This window comes from Sinocyclocheilus grahami, unplaced genomic scaffold, assembly GCF_001515645.1.
Source record: "Sinocyclocheilus grahami isolate Dianchi unplaced genomic scaffold, SAMN03320097.WGS_v1.1 scaffold10.1, whole genome shotgun sequence".
In the NCBI taxonomy this organism is placed as follows: Eukaryota; Metazoa; Chordata; class Actinopteri; order Cypriniformes; family Cyprinidae; genus Sinocyclocheilus; species Sinocyclocheilus grahami.
This window is the reverse complement of record NW_015505189.1, coordinates 306148-327052: the sequence shown is the minus strand read 5'-3', so window position 1 is coordinate 327052 and position 20905 is coordinate 306148. Positions and strand designations below refer to the sequence as shown.

General features: G+C 36.0%; 2 protein-coding genes across 2 annotated transcripts; both read left to right on the top strand.

Moving 5' to 3' along the window:
* The first annotated feature begins 225 nt into the window (after positions 1-225).
* fbxo22 (F-box protein 22) lies at positions 226-5937 on the top strand. The gene is made up of 7 exons (XM_016282651.1): positions 226-382; positions 2248-2380; positions 2508-2592; positions 2682-2786; positions 2890-3042; positions 4040-4205; positions 4574-5937. The coding sequence occupies exons 1-7, from the start codon at positions 246-248 to the stop codon at positions 4965-4967; spliced, it is 1173 nt and encodes a 390-aa protein (XP_016138137.1). The 5' UTR covers positions 226-245; the 3' UTR covers positions 4968-5937.
* Positions 5938-15589: 9652 nt separating this feature from the next.
* LOC107594560 (insulin gene enhancer protein isl-2b) lies at positions 15590-20671 on the top strand. The gene is made up of 8 exons (XM_016284655.1): positions 15590-15700; positions 15790-15941; positions 17315-17503; positions 17820-18009; positions 18199-18458; positions 19277-19563; positions 19862-20029; positions 20202-20671. The coding sequence occupies exons 3-8, from the start codon at positions 17446-17448 to the stop codon at positions 20316-20318; spliced, it is 1080 nt and encodes a 359-aa protein (XP_016140141.1). The 5' UTR covers positions 15590-15700; positions 15790-15941; positions 17315-17445; the 3' UTR covers positions 20319-20671.
* The last annotated feature ends 234 nt before the right edge of the window (positions 20672-20905 follow it).

Sequence of the window (20905 nt, the reverse complement as noted above, 5' to 3'; positions counted from 1 at the left end):
AGGTGATTGGAGATGAGTTTTGTTCCCGCTTTGTTGCAGTTTGCTGATTTTTGTCAAATAACTTATGTTTTTGCCTTTCAGATAAAAGGGTAGTTTCAGTTTATTATGTTGCGGGCTCATTTACTGGTAATAAATAATATTGAGGATAATAAATTATCAAAAAATATTGGGCTTGTTTTTGAAGCTGCGGTTGCTTATTTGTCTCGCGAGAGTTGGCAACAGTGTTCAGACGTGAGAGAATCCGTATGAAAATGGAAGGGGGTGCAGCTTCTCCAAACTTCTTGGGGCAAAGTAAAGCTGGATATGTCCTAAGTAATGTTGCCGAGGTCGTGGAGAGGATTTTGACATTTGTCCCGACTAAAAATCTCTTCCGGATAGCAAGGTAAGTTAATGATGCTAGCTGAGTGTGGATGTTTTAGCCTGTTAGCTTTGAGCTAATCAGAAGACCATCACAGCTTAAGCGGTATTATATAAACTAATTTTATAAATGAACAGCATTTGTATGTACACGTTTACGTTGTTGAGTGAGTCGGTTGGGACTATCTTACTGGTTTCGCTTTTTCGTTCTCAAGACTAGATCAACTAAAATACATCAGTTATTGCTGCCAGAAAATACGTTCAAAGATCTTAGTTAACGATAGTTGTTGTTGTTCATCTGGAGGTCAGTTGTCACTCAGATTCGTAAACAGAATGCAAATAAATTAGTCTGGGTGGTTTAACTTTTAATTTTAGTTGATGGTTCATTGCCATAGTAACTTGCACTCCACGGCTAACCTGCTCTTAGATAACCGGGGCAGGTTATGTTCTGAGTTAGAGATCTCAAACTGAAATTGGATCAGATGTGAGCAAAGTGACACATGTCTGACACTAAAAAAGTCACTCCCCCAGTTTATCTTGCTCCAAATTAAAGGTCACTAGTACTAAAAAAAAATCTGGCTTTAATTATAATGACTTAGAGTTATTTTATATGACTTATATAAATGATACGATTTATATTATTATTAATCCATTACACACAAGCAATTTTAGTTGAACAATTATTATAAATCATTTATTTTAAATGAATGTTAATATATACAGATCGTATGTAATATAAATAAGCTGTAGAATCAATAGATAATGCATTAAAAATGACTACGTGACCTTACATGTTCCAGTCTCTATCGCTGTATATGACAAATTTCACTTGTGACTGCACTGATAAAGCAAGATCATTTATTCTATTTGTCCTCTTTCATGAACAAGTACTTTTTTCATTGTAAATGCATTTAAATTCATATTCTTCAATCTCTTAACCTTTAGCAAAACCTTTAACCAAGGCTCGTGATTGGCTGTTCGCCAGTGATGTCACACATTCATGTGCACGTGCTCCACAAACTCAGGATCAAGCCTGAGTTGACAAAGAAAGTTGATGATCAGCATCATGGTACCAACAAAGCCGGATTGGAGTGGTTTGGTTTTGTCAACTTGAAACTAGTCCTGTAACTCCGAATTTGTTCATCTACCATCATGGTACAGGCCCCTGATCTGTTAGTTGATCCTAATCGTGTAAAACGCAAACACCAGGGGCTCCAGAGCAAAACTTAAGTTGAAAAACATTGGTTCCTACAATGAAACACTTCAATTATATTTTTACTTGTTAAATTCAATTGGTTCTTCATTCATTGAGTGTGTAGAATAGATTATTATTGTACCTTTTAACAACAATTACTGTCATTATGAAACTATCCTTTACTATATATAGTAGACTACGACGATTGACGGTATACAAACTACAGTGTGTCTTAATATCTTTTTGTATTTAGCATTGTCTGTATTTGAGTTTGTAAGAATATGTCTGCCTGTTTTTTTGGTAATCGAGTATTGGATTTTTTTTGGACCTAACTGTACAATAGCTATAAAAATACATGTATAATAACAATGGAGCATGAATAAATGATCAAAAGCAAGTAATCTTACGGTTTTAATAAACAATACGGTTAAAATACATTATGTAATAGTATATATGTGCGCATATGTTGCAACATGCCACCCAAAACTCTCTCTTACTTATTTTAGTAAAATATTTAAATATTTTTTAGACAACAAATCATTGATTTATTACAACAAAACACTGTGAATATCTGTATTTACATAATTCCATATGAGCAACCAGTTGCAGACTGAAGTCTGACTAAAAAACTAAAAGGCACAGTGTTTATATCAATATCTGTTTGAATGTTGATATTAGTGTTTCTTTTGCTGTAGTGTGTGCAGGCTATGGAGGAATTGTGCACGCAGAGTCCTGAGGACGCAGCAGAGACTGACCTGGCTCTCTGCCTCTGGCTCATCCATATACGATGAGCATGTTTTGCTTAGAACTATGGCAGAAGACTTGGAGGTCTGATGGTCTTTGCTGCTGCTTTTTTTTTGTAACAGAGAAGTTAAAGTTCTTATAAACTCTAGAAATGACAAGCATATTCTTTACAGATTTTTGAAATGTCTGTCTTTTCTCTGACTCCCTGCAGAAGATCTATATGCTGCCCCAGACAGCTCTCCTAATGGTGGATGGGGAAAACTTCAGTTGGCCTTTTAGTTACAGACACAAAAAGGGTAAGTTATATGATTACTTGTATTTTAAAAAACCATGTTGATCATGATGAGGAGATTCACCCGTTCTCTTCCATCCATTCTTGCTACAGCCAGGAAGTGTGAGTATGAAGTAGAGTCAGATCCTGTTGAGAAGCTGAGATGCATACTGCCTAGCACTTGTGATGTAGTAGGCATTGTCGCATCAGGAATTGTGGGTAAGACTAATTGTCCCTGTTTCCCTGTATTCTGCCATTACTCTGTTTGTTGGCAATGTCAGTGCAGCACTGTAACTGTAATTTCTTATGCTGTGTGCTACAGTGACCCCCAGTGGTTTACCCAGCAGCCCCCCAGAAGAGCACGAAGATGGTGAAGCTGGCTTCAGTCTGCTTTTCCCTGCCATGGATGGGGTCACCATCCGGCCTTTTCACTTCTGCAAAAAGAGCCTCAGTGAATCGTCAATGGAGGAAGCAGGTGAGTTGTTTAGATTGTAGCAACTGGTGCAATTGCGGTTTGTTTTTTCTTTTTCAAAGACACATCTTTTCACCAAGACAGTGAATATAAGTATATAAATATTATATATACATTTTTTATATATATATATATATATATATATATATATATATATATATAATATACACAGTGTTTATATGATCAGATATACAGTAAAAAGAATATTGTTAAATATTATTGCAATGTAAAATAACTGTTTTCTAAATTAATATATTTTAAAATGTTATTTATTCCTGTCATCGCAAAGCTGAATTTTCAGCAGCCATTACTTCAGACTTCAGTGTCACATGATCCTTCAGAAATCAGATTTTGTCTTCATGAAACATTTCTTATTATCAGTGTTTAAAACAGTTCATATTTTTGTGGAAACCATGATAGTTTTGTTTCAGGATTCTTAAAATAGACCGTTTAAAAGCACATTTTGAATTTGAAATAGGATCTTTTGTAATATTAATGTCTTTTTGATCAATTTAAAGAGACAGTTCACCCAAAAATGAAAATTGTCATCATTTACTCAACCTCATTCCATTCCAAACCTGTATGAATTTATTTCTTCAGCTTAACACAAAAGAAGATATTTTGAAGAATGTTGGTAACCAAACAGTTGATGGTACCCATTGACTTCCATAGTATTTTTTCCATAGGATGGAAGTCAGTGGGTACCGTCAAATGCTTGGTTCAAGATATCTTCAAAATAGCATTCTTCAAAATATATTTTTATTTGTTCTTAACAGAAGAAAGAAACTCATATAGGTTTGGAACGACATGAGAGTCAGTAAATGATGACAGAATATTTATTTTTGGATGAACTATTCCTGTACTCAATCTTTGCTGTACAAAAGTATTAGTTACAATAATAATAGTAAGTCTTACTAACCACAAACTTTTGAATGGTAGTGTATATAGACATTGGTTTGGATGGTAAGTCATGTCAAAATACTGTGTATTTGATTTTCAGGGTTGATCAATAATCCTTATCTAAAGGTGGTGCTGATGTTTGACTATGAGACCTGGAAAGCTGGAGGTGGGCGCTTTCTTAAAAAGCTACTGAAACCTCTTTCTCAAAATAATGTACTTATTGTTGGAGGACAAGTTGAGAGGGCCTTTTCCAATAACACAACCTGGTAAGTAAAGAAAGTTCTTGATTTTAGATGAGTCAAGTTAGTTCCTGTATTTTATTTATTTATTTATTTTTGTCATATATTTGTGCTTGTTTTGTATGTAGATGTTTTATGGTCAAGACTTCATACGTCCTCTTCCCAATATTTTTGTCCAATTTTTCCCCCCTCATCTGCCCACTATGTGAATAAGAGATCTACTCTGCCTGATTTCACACTGTGCCTTTCTACATCATGATAATTTCTAATTTAACATTTTCTCATTGTCACATACAGGAATATATATTTTTCACCCCATTTCCTCTACTGTCGCAGACATTATTACAAATATAATCTTCATTAGTAAGGTTCAAATGTGTTCTGTCTCTTTGCAGCTGTTCTCTAGGTTCTTTTGGTGCAGTTGGACTGACCTTCAGTGGCTCCAAGATCCAGGGTGCCTCAGTGCTGGTGGACCAGGGCGTAAGCAGCCCGAAAGCAGCAGAGGCCACTATTCAGCGGCTGAAGGCTGCTAATATCCCAGAGAGAAACACCATGGGCTTCATGTTTGCCTGTGTGGGCCGTGGCCACAACAGCTACAATAACCAGCGTAACGTGGAGGCCAGCGCTTTCCGGAAGATCTTCTCCAACATTCCACTTCTGGGATTCTTTGGCAATGGGGAGATTGGCTGCGACCGTATTGTCAAAGAGAACTTTACATTGAGCGAGACAGATGCTGATGGACTACAACACTCTTTTACTACAGTCATGAGTCTTGTGCATTTTGGCTAACACAAACTCAAAACTGAGACCGTTGTCACAGCAAATGACTAGGAATCCCCTTGTTAACTTGGTCTTTCAGGACAGATGCCGGCTGCTTGTTTAAGTTAACAGAGCAGGTCCGATGGTGATCAGGTATAATACTCCTAGGTTCTTTCCTTTTGACTTGTTTTTTTTTTTTTTTTTTACTCTGTCAACCATTCAGTTTTCTTGTGGGCTGTATGGCTCTCTCAGGCCTTATATACAAATAGTTTGTAAAATTCAGGCACTTTTGAAAAAAATTAAAAGGTAATTGTGAAGGAATGGCTAATGATGTGGCCTTTCATCAACCTTGGTACAGCTTATGGGACTTTGGTGGGAATTCCACTATCTTCACTTCTGATCTTACATGTCCAATAGCAAGTGCTACAAAACTGCAGGAAGAGTATTCACAATGAAAGACATATCTGGCACATATCTATATACAGTAACAATTGACTTGCTTGCATCTTTTAGTGTCCAGATTGGAATAATAAAGGACAGAAGCGGAAAAAGTGGAATTTCTTTGTAATATATCAGTGTATTTACTCTGCCTGTCCCAATCAAAATCCAGTTTAATTCCAACTGGGTAATCCTCCATTTCGATATTCATCAGTTCAGTTGAGTTCTTAAAGGTTAATCATTTATTCTGCTCACTAGCTAAATAACACATTTTGTTGATCACAGATAAGTGAAGTCTCAAAGGGCTATTTGCCTGCATTGTGGAGATATATATTTGCTGCAGTATTTAGAAGGTTGATTTAAACTGTTGTTGCCAAATCTTTTTTTCCCAGCTTTGTTCAGATCATATATATATAATACTTTGCTTTAAGGAAAGTAAGTTTTACTACTGTCACATATTTTTATGGCAATGTGTTGGTTTTTCTTCATCTGATGTTGGGTCGTGCAGATATCAGCCCATGAGGTCTGCATGTATATAATAAAATCAATGGTGTCATCTGTTGATCAGTGTGGTGCAGTCCATACCCTTTTTACATTTCCAGCTGTACATGCGCGGAAGTAACTATATGCCATGGAAGACCATGGAAAATTGAACTTTTGAGTTCCTATTTATTCCAACAGCTAAATAAAATAAAAAAAATCAACTATTGTGTTTTCATAACTTTCTAAGATGGGAAACAAATATTGAGAAATGATCTATGGCAGCCATAAGAGAGAAAGATGTCAAATTTAGACACCCTATCTCTCCAGTGTTTACAACATTTTGTAATATATTTCCAGGACAATATAACTCGCAGTATAGTGTTGCAAATGAACTTGATTTAAAATGAAAATATAAAAAAAGAACTTGATTGATACTGTTAATTATTGCAGTCTGTGAAAAGAGTCCCAAGAATTCATCAATGCGTTCTGTCTCGTTTCTCCAGTAGATGGCTCTCTCGTGCAACAGCAGTGTTTCTTGAAAGCGATCAGTGGAGTTATTTGGTAATTCCAGTCAAAATGATCTAGAAATAAAATCTAAATACCAATTAAATTGATAATTAACTTAAATCTTTTAAAGTCTAAAGCCCAAATAAATTGGATCATGTACTGTTGAATTAGTGTTGAACGTGATAAACTAACGCATAGATATTAGACGCAGGGCGATCCCTTACCAAAAAGAAGTATACTTCAAGTTTATTTTATCAAGTATACTTAAGTAAAGTTCAAGTATATTTTAAAGTATATTTTATGTAGAAAGTATACAAATATCAGTGTACTAGTAGTATACTTGTAAGTGTACTACTTCAATACTCCTTGGGACTAAATTGGCCCACTTTCTAGTTTATAAAAGTATCCTTTTAAGTATACTTTAAGTATAACAGTAGTAAACTTTGAGTACACATCTAGATAACATCAATATTTTTAGCTTGTACTGTAACTATACTAAAAGTGAACTTATAGGTATACTGATAGTTTACTAATTAAATACTTGTAGTAGCATTTTTAGTACACTGAAGTATAGTCTCAGTAAACTACTAGTTTAGTAGTTTTGTACTGCAAGTATACTCGTAAGTTTTCTTTAAGTGAACTTTACATCATACTTTAAGTATACTACTATGTCCCTATTTAGATATTAATTTGTATATATTTTGTTATATGAATATCTGAACATTCAAAAGAAAGAACAGGGTATCGGCTTGTAAACAAAAACATTTTTATTCTAGATTCATGCATTCTTTTTTAAACACTTGAATGTGGGTAAGTTTCATAAATAAAAAATAAACGACAAAAGACAAAAATACTTCTTTTTTTAATTGGATTCAAAATGATAATCAAAACGTAGATAGAGTCAATCAACACCCCAAAGCTTGACAGTCATTATTACCTCTTCATTGTTCGACATTTTATTCCATAAAGTTACACAGTTTTGATGCTGTTTTATGTCTGATGATCGTATTAGATTACATATGGAAGCGTCTGTTGTTTCGGTTTCTTCTTCACTTGTGTTTTTTGGATATTCTGTACAGAAGATGTGTACTAGCGCTCCCTACTGTATAACAATGAATACATGGATTCTAGGAGCACATGTATAGCTCAAATATATTTAGACTTTTTCTAAGTACAATTCAATTATACTTAAATTTTATTTTAAGTATATTTCTGTGAAGTACATAAAAAGTAGACAAAGTATACTTTCCTATCTTTTTTTGTTTAAAATAAGTATACTAATAGCACACTATTGAATTAACTTATTTTTCTTAAGGGATGAGCTCCAGTTTTTTTTGTTGTGAGTGTGTGGGTTAGTATTATTAGATGTCAATGCCAAGCGCATCACAACAGACAGGCTGTTTCCTGTTCATGTGGTTAGGTACCCTGGTAGCCCGGAGCAGGTCTCAATAGGGGCGGTGGTCAGATAGCGACCTGCCTCAGGACTAATGCAAACTGAAGCCATTTAGCGTTGCAGTACAGTTCCCTCAGTCCCACACTAACTCCCATGGCCACAATGCACAGCAGGTGAAAACCTCTTACAGGTGAAGAGTGGGTTATTTTAAAGTCCCTTCACCACAAAAAAGAGTGAAAACATCTGTTTAGCTCCTAACAATCTCTTTGGTCACATTCCATATACACTGCCACTCAAAAAGGCCCCGGTGGAATTGTGGTAAATCTGGTTTTCAGGAACAGACACAGCGTTATGGAGGAACATGGCATCACGATGTGCACTAAAAGTGCAGATCTGTTGGGGTGCAGGCGTTTTAAAACCTGAACATTGTCGCCTCAGGGCTTTTGAAGTAAAGCCATTCAGCCTCACTTTAAGAGTCTTTCCCTGTTGAGAGCAGACTTAGAAACAGGACAGACAGACCTGAGCTCTGGGACCATTGTCATAAAGAGCTATGTTTTGTAGGTCACACACAGGGGGTGGGCCACTTTGCTCAGAGTTAGACATCCCAAGTGTGCAAAATGTATTCAGACATTTATAGAGGAAAAACAAAATTTTGAGGTAGAATGTCTATAAAACAGACAATATATATGCATATATAGACAATATAATATTAATCTATATCTGCACTGAAAAAACTGAGAAACAATTTTCACTCAGAAATCACTAGTATTTCACAAACACAAAGAAACAGAAAGTAGCACATTGAATTAAATGAATTACTACAATGATCTTTGTTTTATTTACAACTTCAATATATATATATATATATATTTTTTTTTTTTTTTACAGTGTGTAATTTCCTCATCTGCACTGTATGGATAAATGACAAATATTGAAAGAATCTCATAACGTTATTAGTATGGAACTTAGCATAAAGTAGTTTGATTATTTTGACATTGATAAAAGCAATATAAAGGGAAATGTTGTGTTTATGTTAGAAGGTATATATTCAGAGTTTTGAAATTTTAAAAGTGCACATTTATGCAAGTGTTCAGTTTATTTATGCTGCTGTTGCACAGTAGTGTCTGTCACACACCAACCAATGTATAAAAAACATGAAATAATAAAATGTCTATAAATAATACCTTTACAATGTAATAATAACTCTCATTAGTACTTCTAAATAAAATAGTAATGTTAAGGATGTGTTTGTTCTGTAGCATCACATCCACCTCACTGATCTGAAAAAGCTCAGTTCCTATCATTCAAGGAACTGTCACAACATAAACATGACACCCCACTTAGTCTGGATTTTCTTTAATGAGCATCACGCTAATTAGCTATTATTAATTCAACACAATTTTGTTGTGAATTAAATGTATTCAAATATTTACTCAAGGTTGTTAATTTAATGCAAGTCAGACGTACAACGACAAGCTAAAAGCATGACATGCTAAAATGACAGACTGTTACTAATTGGGCAAAGAGCCGGTAAATGAGAACTGATACTATTAGTTCCCTAGCCAAACCATATATTTACAACTGAAAAGTCAGTCATACATATTCATTATTACATATTATCTACTGTACATAATAAAATAATTGCAGTAAGCTGTTACTTTGCTCTCAGTAAAAATAAGACGAAGAAAGAAACGGTTAAGACACTTGGTATTTATAATAATTCTCAACTTATTTTTTCCCTTAAAATGATACATTTTCTCAGTTTAAACATTTGATATGTCATCTATGTTGTATTTTGAATAAAATATTGAAATTTGAAACTTCCACATTGCATTCTGTTTTTATTCACAATTTGTACAGTGTCCCAACTTTTTTGGAATCGGGTTTGTAATATAAATTTTTAATTTGTATAATAAATTAAATGTCAATTTTCAAATATCCTTACAATAATAATTTTTATATATGAAATTATTACAATTGTTATTTAAATTTAGCTTTGAAAATTATTCAGTGAAGCGATTTTAAACGCAATATCGGGTGGTCAGGCCCCTTAAATATCAAAAGAGTTTTAAAAAAGAGCTATGAAACCCACATGCATGGACACACACTTACACCCTGAATTCAGTTCTCAAATGAATGCAATGTCTCAATAATTCAGCAGAGCTACATTACCACTGGGTGGAATAATGGACAGTTGAGAATTCACAGGGGAGACAATACATGTTTCATCTGACTACCTTTGTCTCTGGGTCCTTTAAGTGTTTGTGGTTTCTGACCAAACCTTTCTTAGCTGGCCTCGTGCTTCTTTTAGTCTCCCCCACAAAGTGCAAATTAACCACTTCTAGCCCAAAACCAACTCAGTATTCACACTGCAAACATGACTTTAATAAAACCACAGGGAGTCATTTTAACAACTCTCTGAAGACTCAATCTTCATATTTCTCTCAAAAATAGTAGAAAAGATGCTGCTGTCTGCAACTAGAAAAACAAATAGTGCAGAAAACCTGTAGTACTCAGTATGCTTTCATAAATCCTCATATCATATCAGCTCTAGTTTCTGTTTGATGGAGTGTTTAAGTGAAGAAAACTGGACCTGAAACTACCTCTGAGATACTTTTGACACTGATGGAGGGAGACAGTAAGTTGGGGAAACAATGAAAGGGTTGAGTGCAGATATGTGACATCACAAGCAGTTCCTGCTCTGACCATTAGACACAGAACTCAATAATTCACATCTTTCATAACCAGTGCACTTGAACTTGTGCACTCAATTTGAATGTCCTCAATAATGAATTCCATGCTGTATCTATTAAAATTGAAAATATTACAGACAGAAAAATACTAAAGTTTAAAATGCAGCCATACATTGCATGATGTGCAATTCCTAGTAAACACACTAAGAACAATAAAACAAAAGACCCTGGTGGGGTTTTTATCACTTTAGACAATAAATATTATTTTCTTTAAGAAATCTCACCTTAGAGAGATCGACCATACGGCTGTAGTCTAAGAAAATCTCTCTGGATCTTTATTATTTGCTATTATCTAAAGGAATGTTGTAGGTTTTCAGATAATAAGTAGAGAATAAGTAACAGATGATATTATAAAGCCAGTCATGATCAAATAATTTGATGTCTTCCTTTAGATTTTTATATCTTTAGAAAAGTTCTGGCTTTAAATTTAAATTTAAATTCTGGCATTTTTGATATCTGAAAAGCTTAGGTGTTTGCAGAGAACAAATAATAAAAATGCTGACAGCATTCATTCCTTTGTTGTCAATTAATTTCTGAATTCTATATAGCATTGAACGGCTGGATTCATAGCAAAATCAATACACAAGTAACCCAAACAAGAATATTGCTGGATGTTGTAGCATTGCACACAGTATTCAAATGGCCACCACATCGAATCTCAAACCATCTTTCAAAGAGATATGAGCCAGGAGAAAAATGCAAATAAATTATACATCATATTTTAAAAAGCTTCTCAGGTTTCTTATTGAAAACATTCTTCTTAAGTGCATGGCACCCCAGTGCAGTGAAATTGCTCGGCTGAAGACATCTACTCCAGAGACTGTTACCATGGCTACAGAGGAGTTTTTACACTTCACATTTACATAAAAGTTTTTCACTGTATGGATTTTATCCTCTACTTCCTGTAGAGGAACTGGGTCAGACACACCGAGCAAAGCTGGGAGACTAGAAGAGCTGGATAAAGCCAGGAGAAAGGAACAGGAGCAGTCTGACACTGTGAGAAAAAAAATTGTACCATTTAGGAAAAAAACAACCCCTAAAATTTACCCCCTAGATTAGTACCTTAGATTATTAATTTGTACTCTTAATGTACTATCAACTTTTTAGTGTTGAATAAGATAAAGATGTCCCTTTTAGGGTACTTCCCCACTGACAAGCTGTTGTACCTCTAAAAGTGCAATTTTTGCATATTTTTTTGTGTATGATGAAGATGCAATTCAAACACTCTGGGCTATGAAACTGATTGAACAGCTGAAACAGAGGAGGACACTTCACTGAAATTACAAAATTACAATTACAATTACAAAATTACAATTAAAGACTGAAATATGGGAAATTGTATATAACTATTATACATCTTCATTGCCATTATTTTATTTACATTTATTCATATATGAATAAATGTAACAATTTATTCCCCATGACCTATAAATTACATAAAATATTTATTTTATATATATATTGTCTATTTGTATATTTTATTTATATGTATTATAGATATATAGAAATAAAAATGTATTAATTATTTTAATATTTTGTTATCATTAACATTTGTTCAACAGAAAATGACAAATGAGCCTGCAGACAAAATTATATATAACTATAAAATGTATATATAAAGCTCTCTACTAAATTTCTCTAACTTAATAACCTGTTGTTTCTGAAAAATTTTATTTTTCAGCACCTAAATGTTATTCGTAACATTTTTTGCAGGGTTAACCCTATGATCACTGTGTGACCCCACAATAAACCGTCTGTAGGGAATACATACAAACAAACTGTCTCACAATTGAACATACTTTAAAAGAGTTGCACTTCACTGATCATGCTGGATGGTTTCTTAGAGATCTCATGACAAACCCAGCTCAGTGGCTCTAGATACTCCCCTCATCCATACACAGGGCATGAGGGTCTATGGGAGGGTGGGGGTAAGGGATCGGAGCCCAGCAGCACTTCCCTGTGGCCCCTCCTGGGAGCCGCCCATCAGCTGCTCTCAGCTAAATGGACTCACATATGAATATTTCAGTGCCATTTAATGCTCCTGCTGCAGCCCCCGAGGAGCCCGGCATCAATTTGTGAACATGCCGCTAAAAGCCAGGAAGTATAATCCAGAGTGAGAGCTGCTCTCCTCCCCACCAGGCCTCAAGTCCCCAGCTACAGCTTTGGCAACTTTCTCCTGCCAAACTCTGCTGACTTCTCCCACCCCGGTTTAAAAATATATGTATATCTGAGCGAGAAGCAGACAAATGGTCTGGTCATTTGCCCCTGGTTGGTCAGTTTTCCCAGAGCTCTTGTTGCTGTGCAGTCTGCTGGCTGTTAGGCAGTGGAGAGGCCAGTGATAGTCTGTTCATCTTCTGGCCCCATGGTGCTGCTAAAACGCTCGCATGGAGCAGGACAGCGGGGATAATATAGCCACGCTCATACCACCTGCCTGCCCACTAGTCCCATGGGCACCTGAAGCAGAAATCGCCATATTTAGATATATACATGCCATTGTTCACTCATCAGGTGTGAAAACATGAGCACGCTGCACTTAATTAAACAGCTGGAATCCGAATCTAACCAGTAGAAAGCACAATGAAAATCATTGCTGGCACTGCAGCCTTGCAGCACACTGAACAAGGCTCCAGAGGAGCAGAATACAATCTCAAATTCAAAAACACCAAATTTTGACTTTCAAAAGTCAATGCAGACATTTGTCAAATGTAATTGCATTATTTTTTTGTTTTCTTATTCAGTTGCAGGAAAATGGATGTGAACAATTTCATAAATTGCAGAAAATTTTAAGAAACATATTAACTGTTTGTTAAAATTTTATCTTATATGAAACAACATTTTTGCACACCTGAAGCTCAATAGTGATGTCACAGAAAAGCAACTCAAAGCACAGGAGTAAATCAACAGCAGAATAGCTTCAAAAGATGAAAATATGCATTGGCATGACTTCACACCCAAATATCCCAAGAATACGGCTGAACTGACAACAGCATTATAAAGATAAATGGTGCAAAATTCCTACTGACAGTTGTGCAGGTCTGATCTGCAGTGCGGGTATTTTGCCAAAAGAGGGTTAAACAGTCTATGGATAACTTTCCTTGTCCTGTATTGTGAATGTTCACATTGTGTTCAACAGAGACAGATGTATATTTGTTTGTGTGTATTTGTCTACTACTGAGGGATAAGACTGAAAACCATGAACACTTTATGCAGAAATCCAGCCAAATCTGAACGGTTCACAAACATATTTCTGCAACTGTATTAAGTACCGAAAACAATTGGACAACTAATAAGAATGAACTATGCAGGAGTGAACGCACAGTTTCTCATGGTGGTCTGCAGAGGAGCTCACACATATAGTGACACATATTGGTAAAGGCTCTTAATGAAGGTGCAAGAGCTGTTCTGTGTTGGCAGGGACAGAGATACATGCACAGCATTTGTAAAATAAAAGACCAGACTGACAGCAACATTGTTATGATAATAATGGCATTGCTTCCTCTGCCAACAATGCAGAAATGCCCTAAGGCAGCGCTAAAAAATTTATACTAATTATTATTTGAATGCTGCATTAAATCAGACCTATGTTAAATTATATATCAGCAACATGATTCTACTTTCAGAGGACCATGCAATGAGGACCTGATTTTTTTTTTTTCACCAGTTATTCTGAGCTGGTGCTAAAATCGCCCATAAGCATTTATATGAGTTTCATTGTTTCAAAAAGAAAACTAGGAAAATCTCCATGTGCATTAAAAACAAAAATGAACTGAAAATGACTTAATAATATTCACTGCTATTTATGGTTATGGCGTGATTTATTTATTTCCATTCAAAATTGTGTGCATTGAATTCTGACTGTGGTTTTGGCACATGTAGCTGTTCTGGGGCTGGCTGGACACACAGCACTTTAAGTCTCATTTCTGATGAGAGCAGTAAATAATTTAGGGCTTAAAGCTGCCATTAGCCACACTTAAACTCTGCTAATGCAGACCCCTGACAGTTGGCCTATCCCCATTGGATGGGACCATGGATCAAACGGTTCTGAACAAAATAATGGGCTATACTGAAGCACAAAATCTGTCAATAGGCATGTGTTGTTTGTTTTTGCTTCTGCACGTTTGTTGGTTACGCTGTGGTATTCCCATTACACGGCTTATGACTTTAAATGCATTCAATGTTTACATGCATGTTCAATGCACAAAAAACAGTGACCCTGTGGCAGCCTTATATAGGCTATAACATTATTTCTTGTCCATAGCATTTCAATTACAATTCTGGATGTTTATTTTCAATCATGCTTTATCCTTACTGTGACAATTAGGACCCACAATAAATATACTAAGCTTTGTTTGTTCATGTGAATATGGACATTTCACTTTGCTATATAGGCTAATGGTAGGCCTACTATCCTTAAGGGATAGTTCACCTAAAAATGAAAATGTCTGTATCAAAAATGTCTGCGTTCCAAAACTCTGTGACTGATTTTCTTCTGTGGTATTTTTTGAAATGTCTTAAAAACACAATATCAATGGCAAGTAACTAAAAAGGGGTCAAATAACATTCCAACAAATAACAATGACAAACTTCATCAGTTGAAAATACCCCCTTACCTGAATATAAATAACGTTTTAATTTTAGTTTGTATTCATTTTGCCGTTTCATTTTGATAACTTGATTGAACTTCATTAACTGGGTTTTTATGCATATTTATATGCGAATTTTGGGATATTTGGGATATCACATAATGTTTACCATGATGCAACTACATTTTCCGCAACAAAAAAAAGGGAATAAAAATTTGACTATCGCTTGATGTACAAATAAAAGTTTTCGTTACAAACGACAGAAACATACTGTCTGAGTATGATGTGAAAAAATACACTTTTAGATGTGCATAAAACATCATATGGTTTTGTCTCAAGTCATGTGACTGAGTAGGCTATAAACATTAGGCTACACTTAACAAAAGAGCCCCCGTGCCTTTAGTGGTTTATTTTCAGTTGTTTGTGCCAATTTCCCCGGAAGTGACGATTTTGTTCTCTTCAACATGTGAGATGAATACACATAGGATGAAAAGACTGATTTTTGGGGAATTGTTTTACGATATCATATTTCATATTTTCGCAAATATTAAACTCTGGAATGGATGGAAACTTCGCAGCTGGCATGTGAAGACTGTCTCGTGGAAAGTGAGAACGGAGTGTAGTTACCTGTGGCACTGCAGGACATAATTCATGTCACATGACAAACGACAGTTCTTTTCTGATCATTTTAAAAGGTCTCCGGGACCCTTCGGTTCGTGCGCTGCATGGGTGTCAGTATTACTAGCCTACTACATCTCGGCTATTGCCTTGGGGTTCGGATTGAAGAGGTTGTACAAGTGAAGGAAGATGGCATAAATTCGGCTTGAAGAGCGAAGACGTGCAGCAGGTTTTCATGCACATTCGACCATTAACTTCCATACAGTTGTCTGAAATAATCACGCGACTGCTATGCTACAAGCAGAAGGCATATGCCATGGTCCAGAAGTAGTCTCATATCTGGCAGGAGTAACGACGTGTTGGTGATAGAAGGGGAAGACAGGTTTCATTACTAAGCAGAGATTAGTATTCTTATAAATAACAAAACAATTATGCGGTTCATCCCTTATGTGACAGAACTGAAATACTTCAGTGTTCTCATGTTCTCCTTCTGCAGTCTGAAAAATTGGAACAGTTTTGAATGATACACAGTTTGAAATGTCAACAGAGCTTCAAACATAAGGTTACAATTATAATATTAGAATATAAAATTATTCTAAAGCTTTTGTTTCTTCCTCCAGTTATCTCTATTTGTAGGCTGCTGCTGCAAGCAAACGCAGTTGCCCTTAAAGTGAACTCTTTCATCACTAGTGACTGCACTCGGGCGTCTAATCAAAGTATGGATGAGAGATTCATTTTCGCATATTTAGCCATATCTGCTACTTACAAATTATACAACTTTCCCGTAAATTGTAGATTTGTATTTATCGTTGTAATCAAATGAACAATTATAACATCCACTTATTTTAGAATAGAATTGAAATGGTTAAATATCGGAAACATTTTGTTTTTCAAAACAGCAAACAGAATTAGATATAAGCCTCTGAGACTGTGGAAAGTCTAAGTAGGCTAATTATTTGATAAAAAATGTTAACTAAAATGTGTAAACACTGCTTTGTCGTTTCTATTTTGGATTTCAGAATTCAGTAGACCTAAATTTGTCTAGAATAAATCTTCCAGAATCAAGATTTATAACACGATTTATATATTTACATATTAAAAGTAATCGCTGTCATTCATTCTACCCTGTTTTTTTTATAAGAATAAATCAAAAAAGGCATACGACATCGGTCCTCCAACTCCGCGTTGTTTTCTTAAATGAATATAAGATTTTTTTCGGGTTTGTGGTTTAGCTTTTCAACCAGTAGATGTCACCCTGATGGTAGACTACTTCGATCCTAATGAGACACTTGGCAAGATTAATCTCACCTTTCCTAGAGGTATGTGTGAATCCAGGAACCCATAAAATACCTCACATTGAAATACCCCACGTCTAATAATCGTACCATCCCGCAGCCAACCTCACAATATAGGCTGCATATTAAGATGTTTTCATATTTTTCTGGAACAACACGCACAGTTATCTGATCATTTCTAGGGAGTGAAATGAATCAATATTGGGTGCACTGTGACTTGTTGCCCCCTACTGACGCGTCTTATTTGCGCCTGACGTCATGTCTCGTGTAGCAGACATCTCTCTCTCTCTCTCTCTCTCTCTCTCAGCCCCTGTTCCTGCGTTTACCCCCCTCTCCATCCTTCCTCACTCTGGATTGAAGCCGCGGGGCAGCCGGGAGCGGACAGTACATTTTCTCTCTTTCTGTTTCTACAAGCAATCTTCTCTTCCCGCAACCTGTATGGTGGATATAATATTCAGCTCTTCTTTTTTGGATGATATGGGGGATCATTCCAAAAGTACGTATTTCCGTGAAAAAACCCCCAAAAAACTCTACAATACTAAGTAACATGTCAGGCTACTTCATGATTAAAATTAAGTGTTTAAATTTGATTGAATGTTGTTGCATTTGTAATTTGATTATGCAAATGATTAGGCCTACTGTTTTTTCTGGGCTACTGATTCTGCAGTATCTGTCCTCTTAGAAATACTGTCTTGATCTTTTCACTAGTCCAATGTTAGTATTTACAAATGATGATTTCGATTTATTATTAGAAAACATTTGCTATGAACTCCTGTGTAACAGCTCAAAACAATGCTCTTTTTCATGTTCAGAGAAGTCCGGACTTGCGACGTGTGTAGGCTGCGGCAGTCAGATCCATGACCAGTATATTCTGCGGGTCTCCCCCGACCTGGAGTGGCACGCAGCCTGTTTGAAATGTGTGGAGTGCAACCAAAACCTTGACGAGACTTGCACTTGTTTCGTACGGGACGGGAAAACGTACTGCAAGAGAGATTATGTAAGGTAGGTTTTTTTGTTTGGTTTGTTTCGGAAAAGTATGAATCATACATGCATATGTATTTTCGTGAAATACTCATAGTTCTAAGGATCAAAACATCTGGCAAGAGAGAAATTCAATTAAAGTTAAAAGGTATTCTTCGACTCCAGGTTTTGTCATTGAACTAAATTATTTTTCGATTCTACATCCAACAGATTGTTCGGTATAAAATGCGCAAAATGCACTTTGGGCTTTAGCAGCAGTGATTTGGTCATGAGAGCTCGGGACGGTGTGTATCACATCGAATGTTTCCGCTGCTCGGTGTGTAGCCGACAGCTTTTGCCCGGGGATGAGTTCTCCCTCCGGGACGAGGAACTGTTGTGTCGAGCAGATCACGGTCTGGCCCTGGAGCGCGGATCAGGCAGCAGTCCTCTCAGTCCGGGAAACATCCACAGCAGAGGATTACATATGGCAGGTCAGTATAGCACAGTAATAATCAATTGACTTAGCCCCCTATATTATTACCTTCGTATCGGACACGAACTTATAGAAATTATAGTATTGAAAAACATAAAAATATTATTTGGAACGGTTAGAGCTTATTTATTTGGAACGGTTAGGGTTTATTTAAGGTCAGTTTTGGAACTGAACACATAGGCACAACTAAAAAGTAATTATATAGGCTACTGTGAGAGGGATCGTGCAATGTTGTTACATAATAGCTAATTACAGTCTGATCCGCTTGATTACTCTGTTTAGTCAACCACTGATAAGCCTGCAGCAGGGCCTTAAACACAGAGAGCTGCACAAAAGACTCAACATGCTCTTTAATTTCCTACAAATGCATATTTGCAAAATACATAATACGTTATGCAATACATTATTGGTTAAATTAAACGTAGCCTAATACTGATATTATAATTAATTATATTTAATATTATATCTTTCATAACGCCAGATTTATTAATTTGAAGATTTTGAAAATGTCTTTTGTTGTGTGGTGATATAAAAAATACAAGATTTGTATCCACTGAATATTTGTCTATCTATCTATCTATCTATCTATATATCTATCTATCTATCGTGTACATTTCCAGTTTTATTAGAAGTGTTTGTATTCTTGTGTAATAGGCCTATTCAAAATGCAAGTGTGATATATAAATTATCTTTCAAAGGCATTATTCTTATTTTTGACATTCATATTCGCTAGTAGCCTATTTCATGTAGGCCTACTTTTCAAATGTATTTAATTAAAAAAAAAAATCGTTCGTTCTTTTTTACATTTTTGCTCAGCTAAGCCTGTGTCAGTCCGGCAAACTCCTCATCGGAACCACACGCACAAGCAATCGGAGAAGACCACTCGGGTGAGGACGGTGTTAAACGAAAAGCAGCTACACACTTTACGGACGTGCTACAACGCAAACCCAAGACCAGATGCTCTAATGAAGGAGCAGCTGGTGGAGATGACAGGTCTGAGCCCACGGGTCATTCGAGTCTGGTTCCAGAACAAGCGCTGCAAGGACAAGAAAAGATCTATATTCATTAAACAGTTACAACAACAGCAGCATGGCGACAAGACGGTAAGTGTCTTGCTAATTCACTTTCAGTGTGAGAAATTTACCATGTGCTGCAAAAAAAACGACTTTGACCAGTGTGGCTCTGAGTGATGCCTGACACTTGATATGAACCGAGATGATTTTAATTGGGTCTGCAATTCGACTGCAGTGTTGGCTGGAAGCAAATCACAGACTCCTCCTACTGTGTGTGATTTGGGGAAAGTTTTAAAATCTGTTTCATGCTGCATAATGCAATATAGTTTTTTTTAACTCAAAAAAAGGCCTGTAGCTGTGTCCCCTCATCGCAGACTTTTTGGTTCAGAATCTGCAGGGTATGACGGGCACTGCGCTGGTTGCAGGCAGCCCAGTTCGACACAACCCTTCAGTGCCAGGACACCCGGTGGAAGTGCAGACTTACCAGCCACCCTGGAAAGCTCTCAGCGAATTTGCACTTCAGAGTGACTTAGATCAACCTGCTTTCCAACAGCTGGTGAGTGGGGGAGGAAGTTGCATTTGACTTAATTTTTATGGTTATCATACTTTTACTTTAGGCATATAGTCAGATTGAGACTAGCCTATTATTATTATTATTATTATTATTATTATTATTATTATGCCTAGCTATTTATTAATTTATAGTCAATTTTGCCTCTCACTTTCAGATCTCTTTCTCGGAATCCGGTTCTTTAGGAAACTCATCAGGCAGCGACGTGACCTCTCTTTCTTCACAGTTACCGGACACACCGAACAGCATGGTACCGAGCCCGGTGGAGACGTGAGAGCGACTGCGCGTCAGTTGCGGGAAATTCCTCTAGCATCACTGGACAGCGCTCTCAGACTTATCGCAAAAACCTGCACTAGGAACAGAGGAACCGTTTTTCCTAAGTCCGTGGTGATACTGGGAGTGAAATGATGGAAAGTGAAATATAAAATGTGGGACCATGTTCACTCGAAATGGATATTCGTTACTCGTTATGATGACTGTTGTATCTATGATTTCTGGACATTTTTTGAAAAAATCTTTTCAAATGACTCGATTTCAGAAGATGGGATTTTTTCGTTGTGAAATTTATTGGCAGACCATTTGTGTCTCTGAGCAAAATAAGTTATTGTTATTTATTGTCACATCAATTCGCAAAATAAATAAATACATCAATAAATAAATTAGCACAGAAAATTTGTATTTATATTTGTGAATGTAAAATGCGTGAATATAGGCTAGTCTTATGAAAATGTTTAATTTGTACAGAAAAACGCGGAGAGGTGGAGTATTATTAATATTATTATAGTAGTAGGCCACTCATAATAATATTATATCATAATTATTACAAAAAAAATAATAATAATAATAATTCGGAGAAAATAT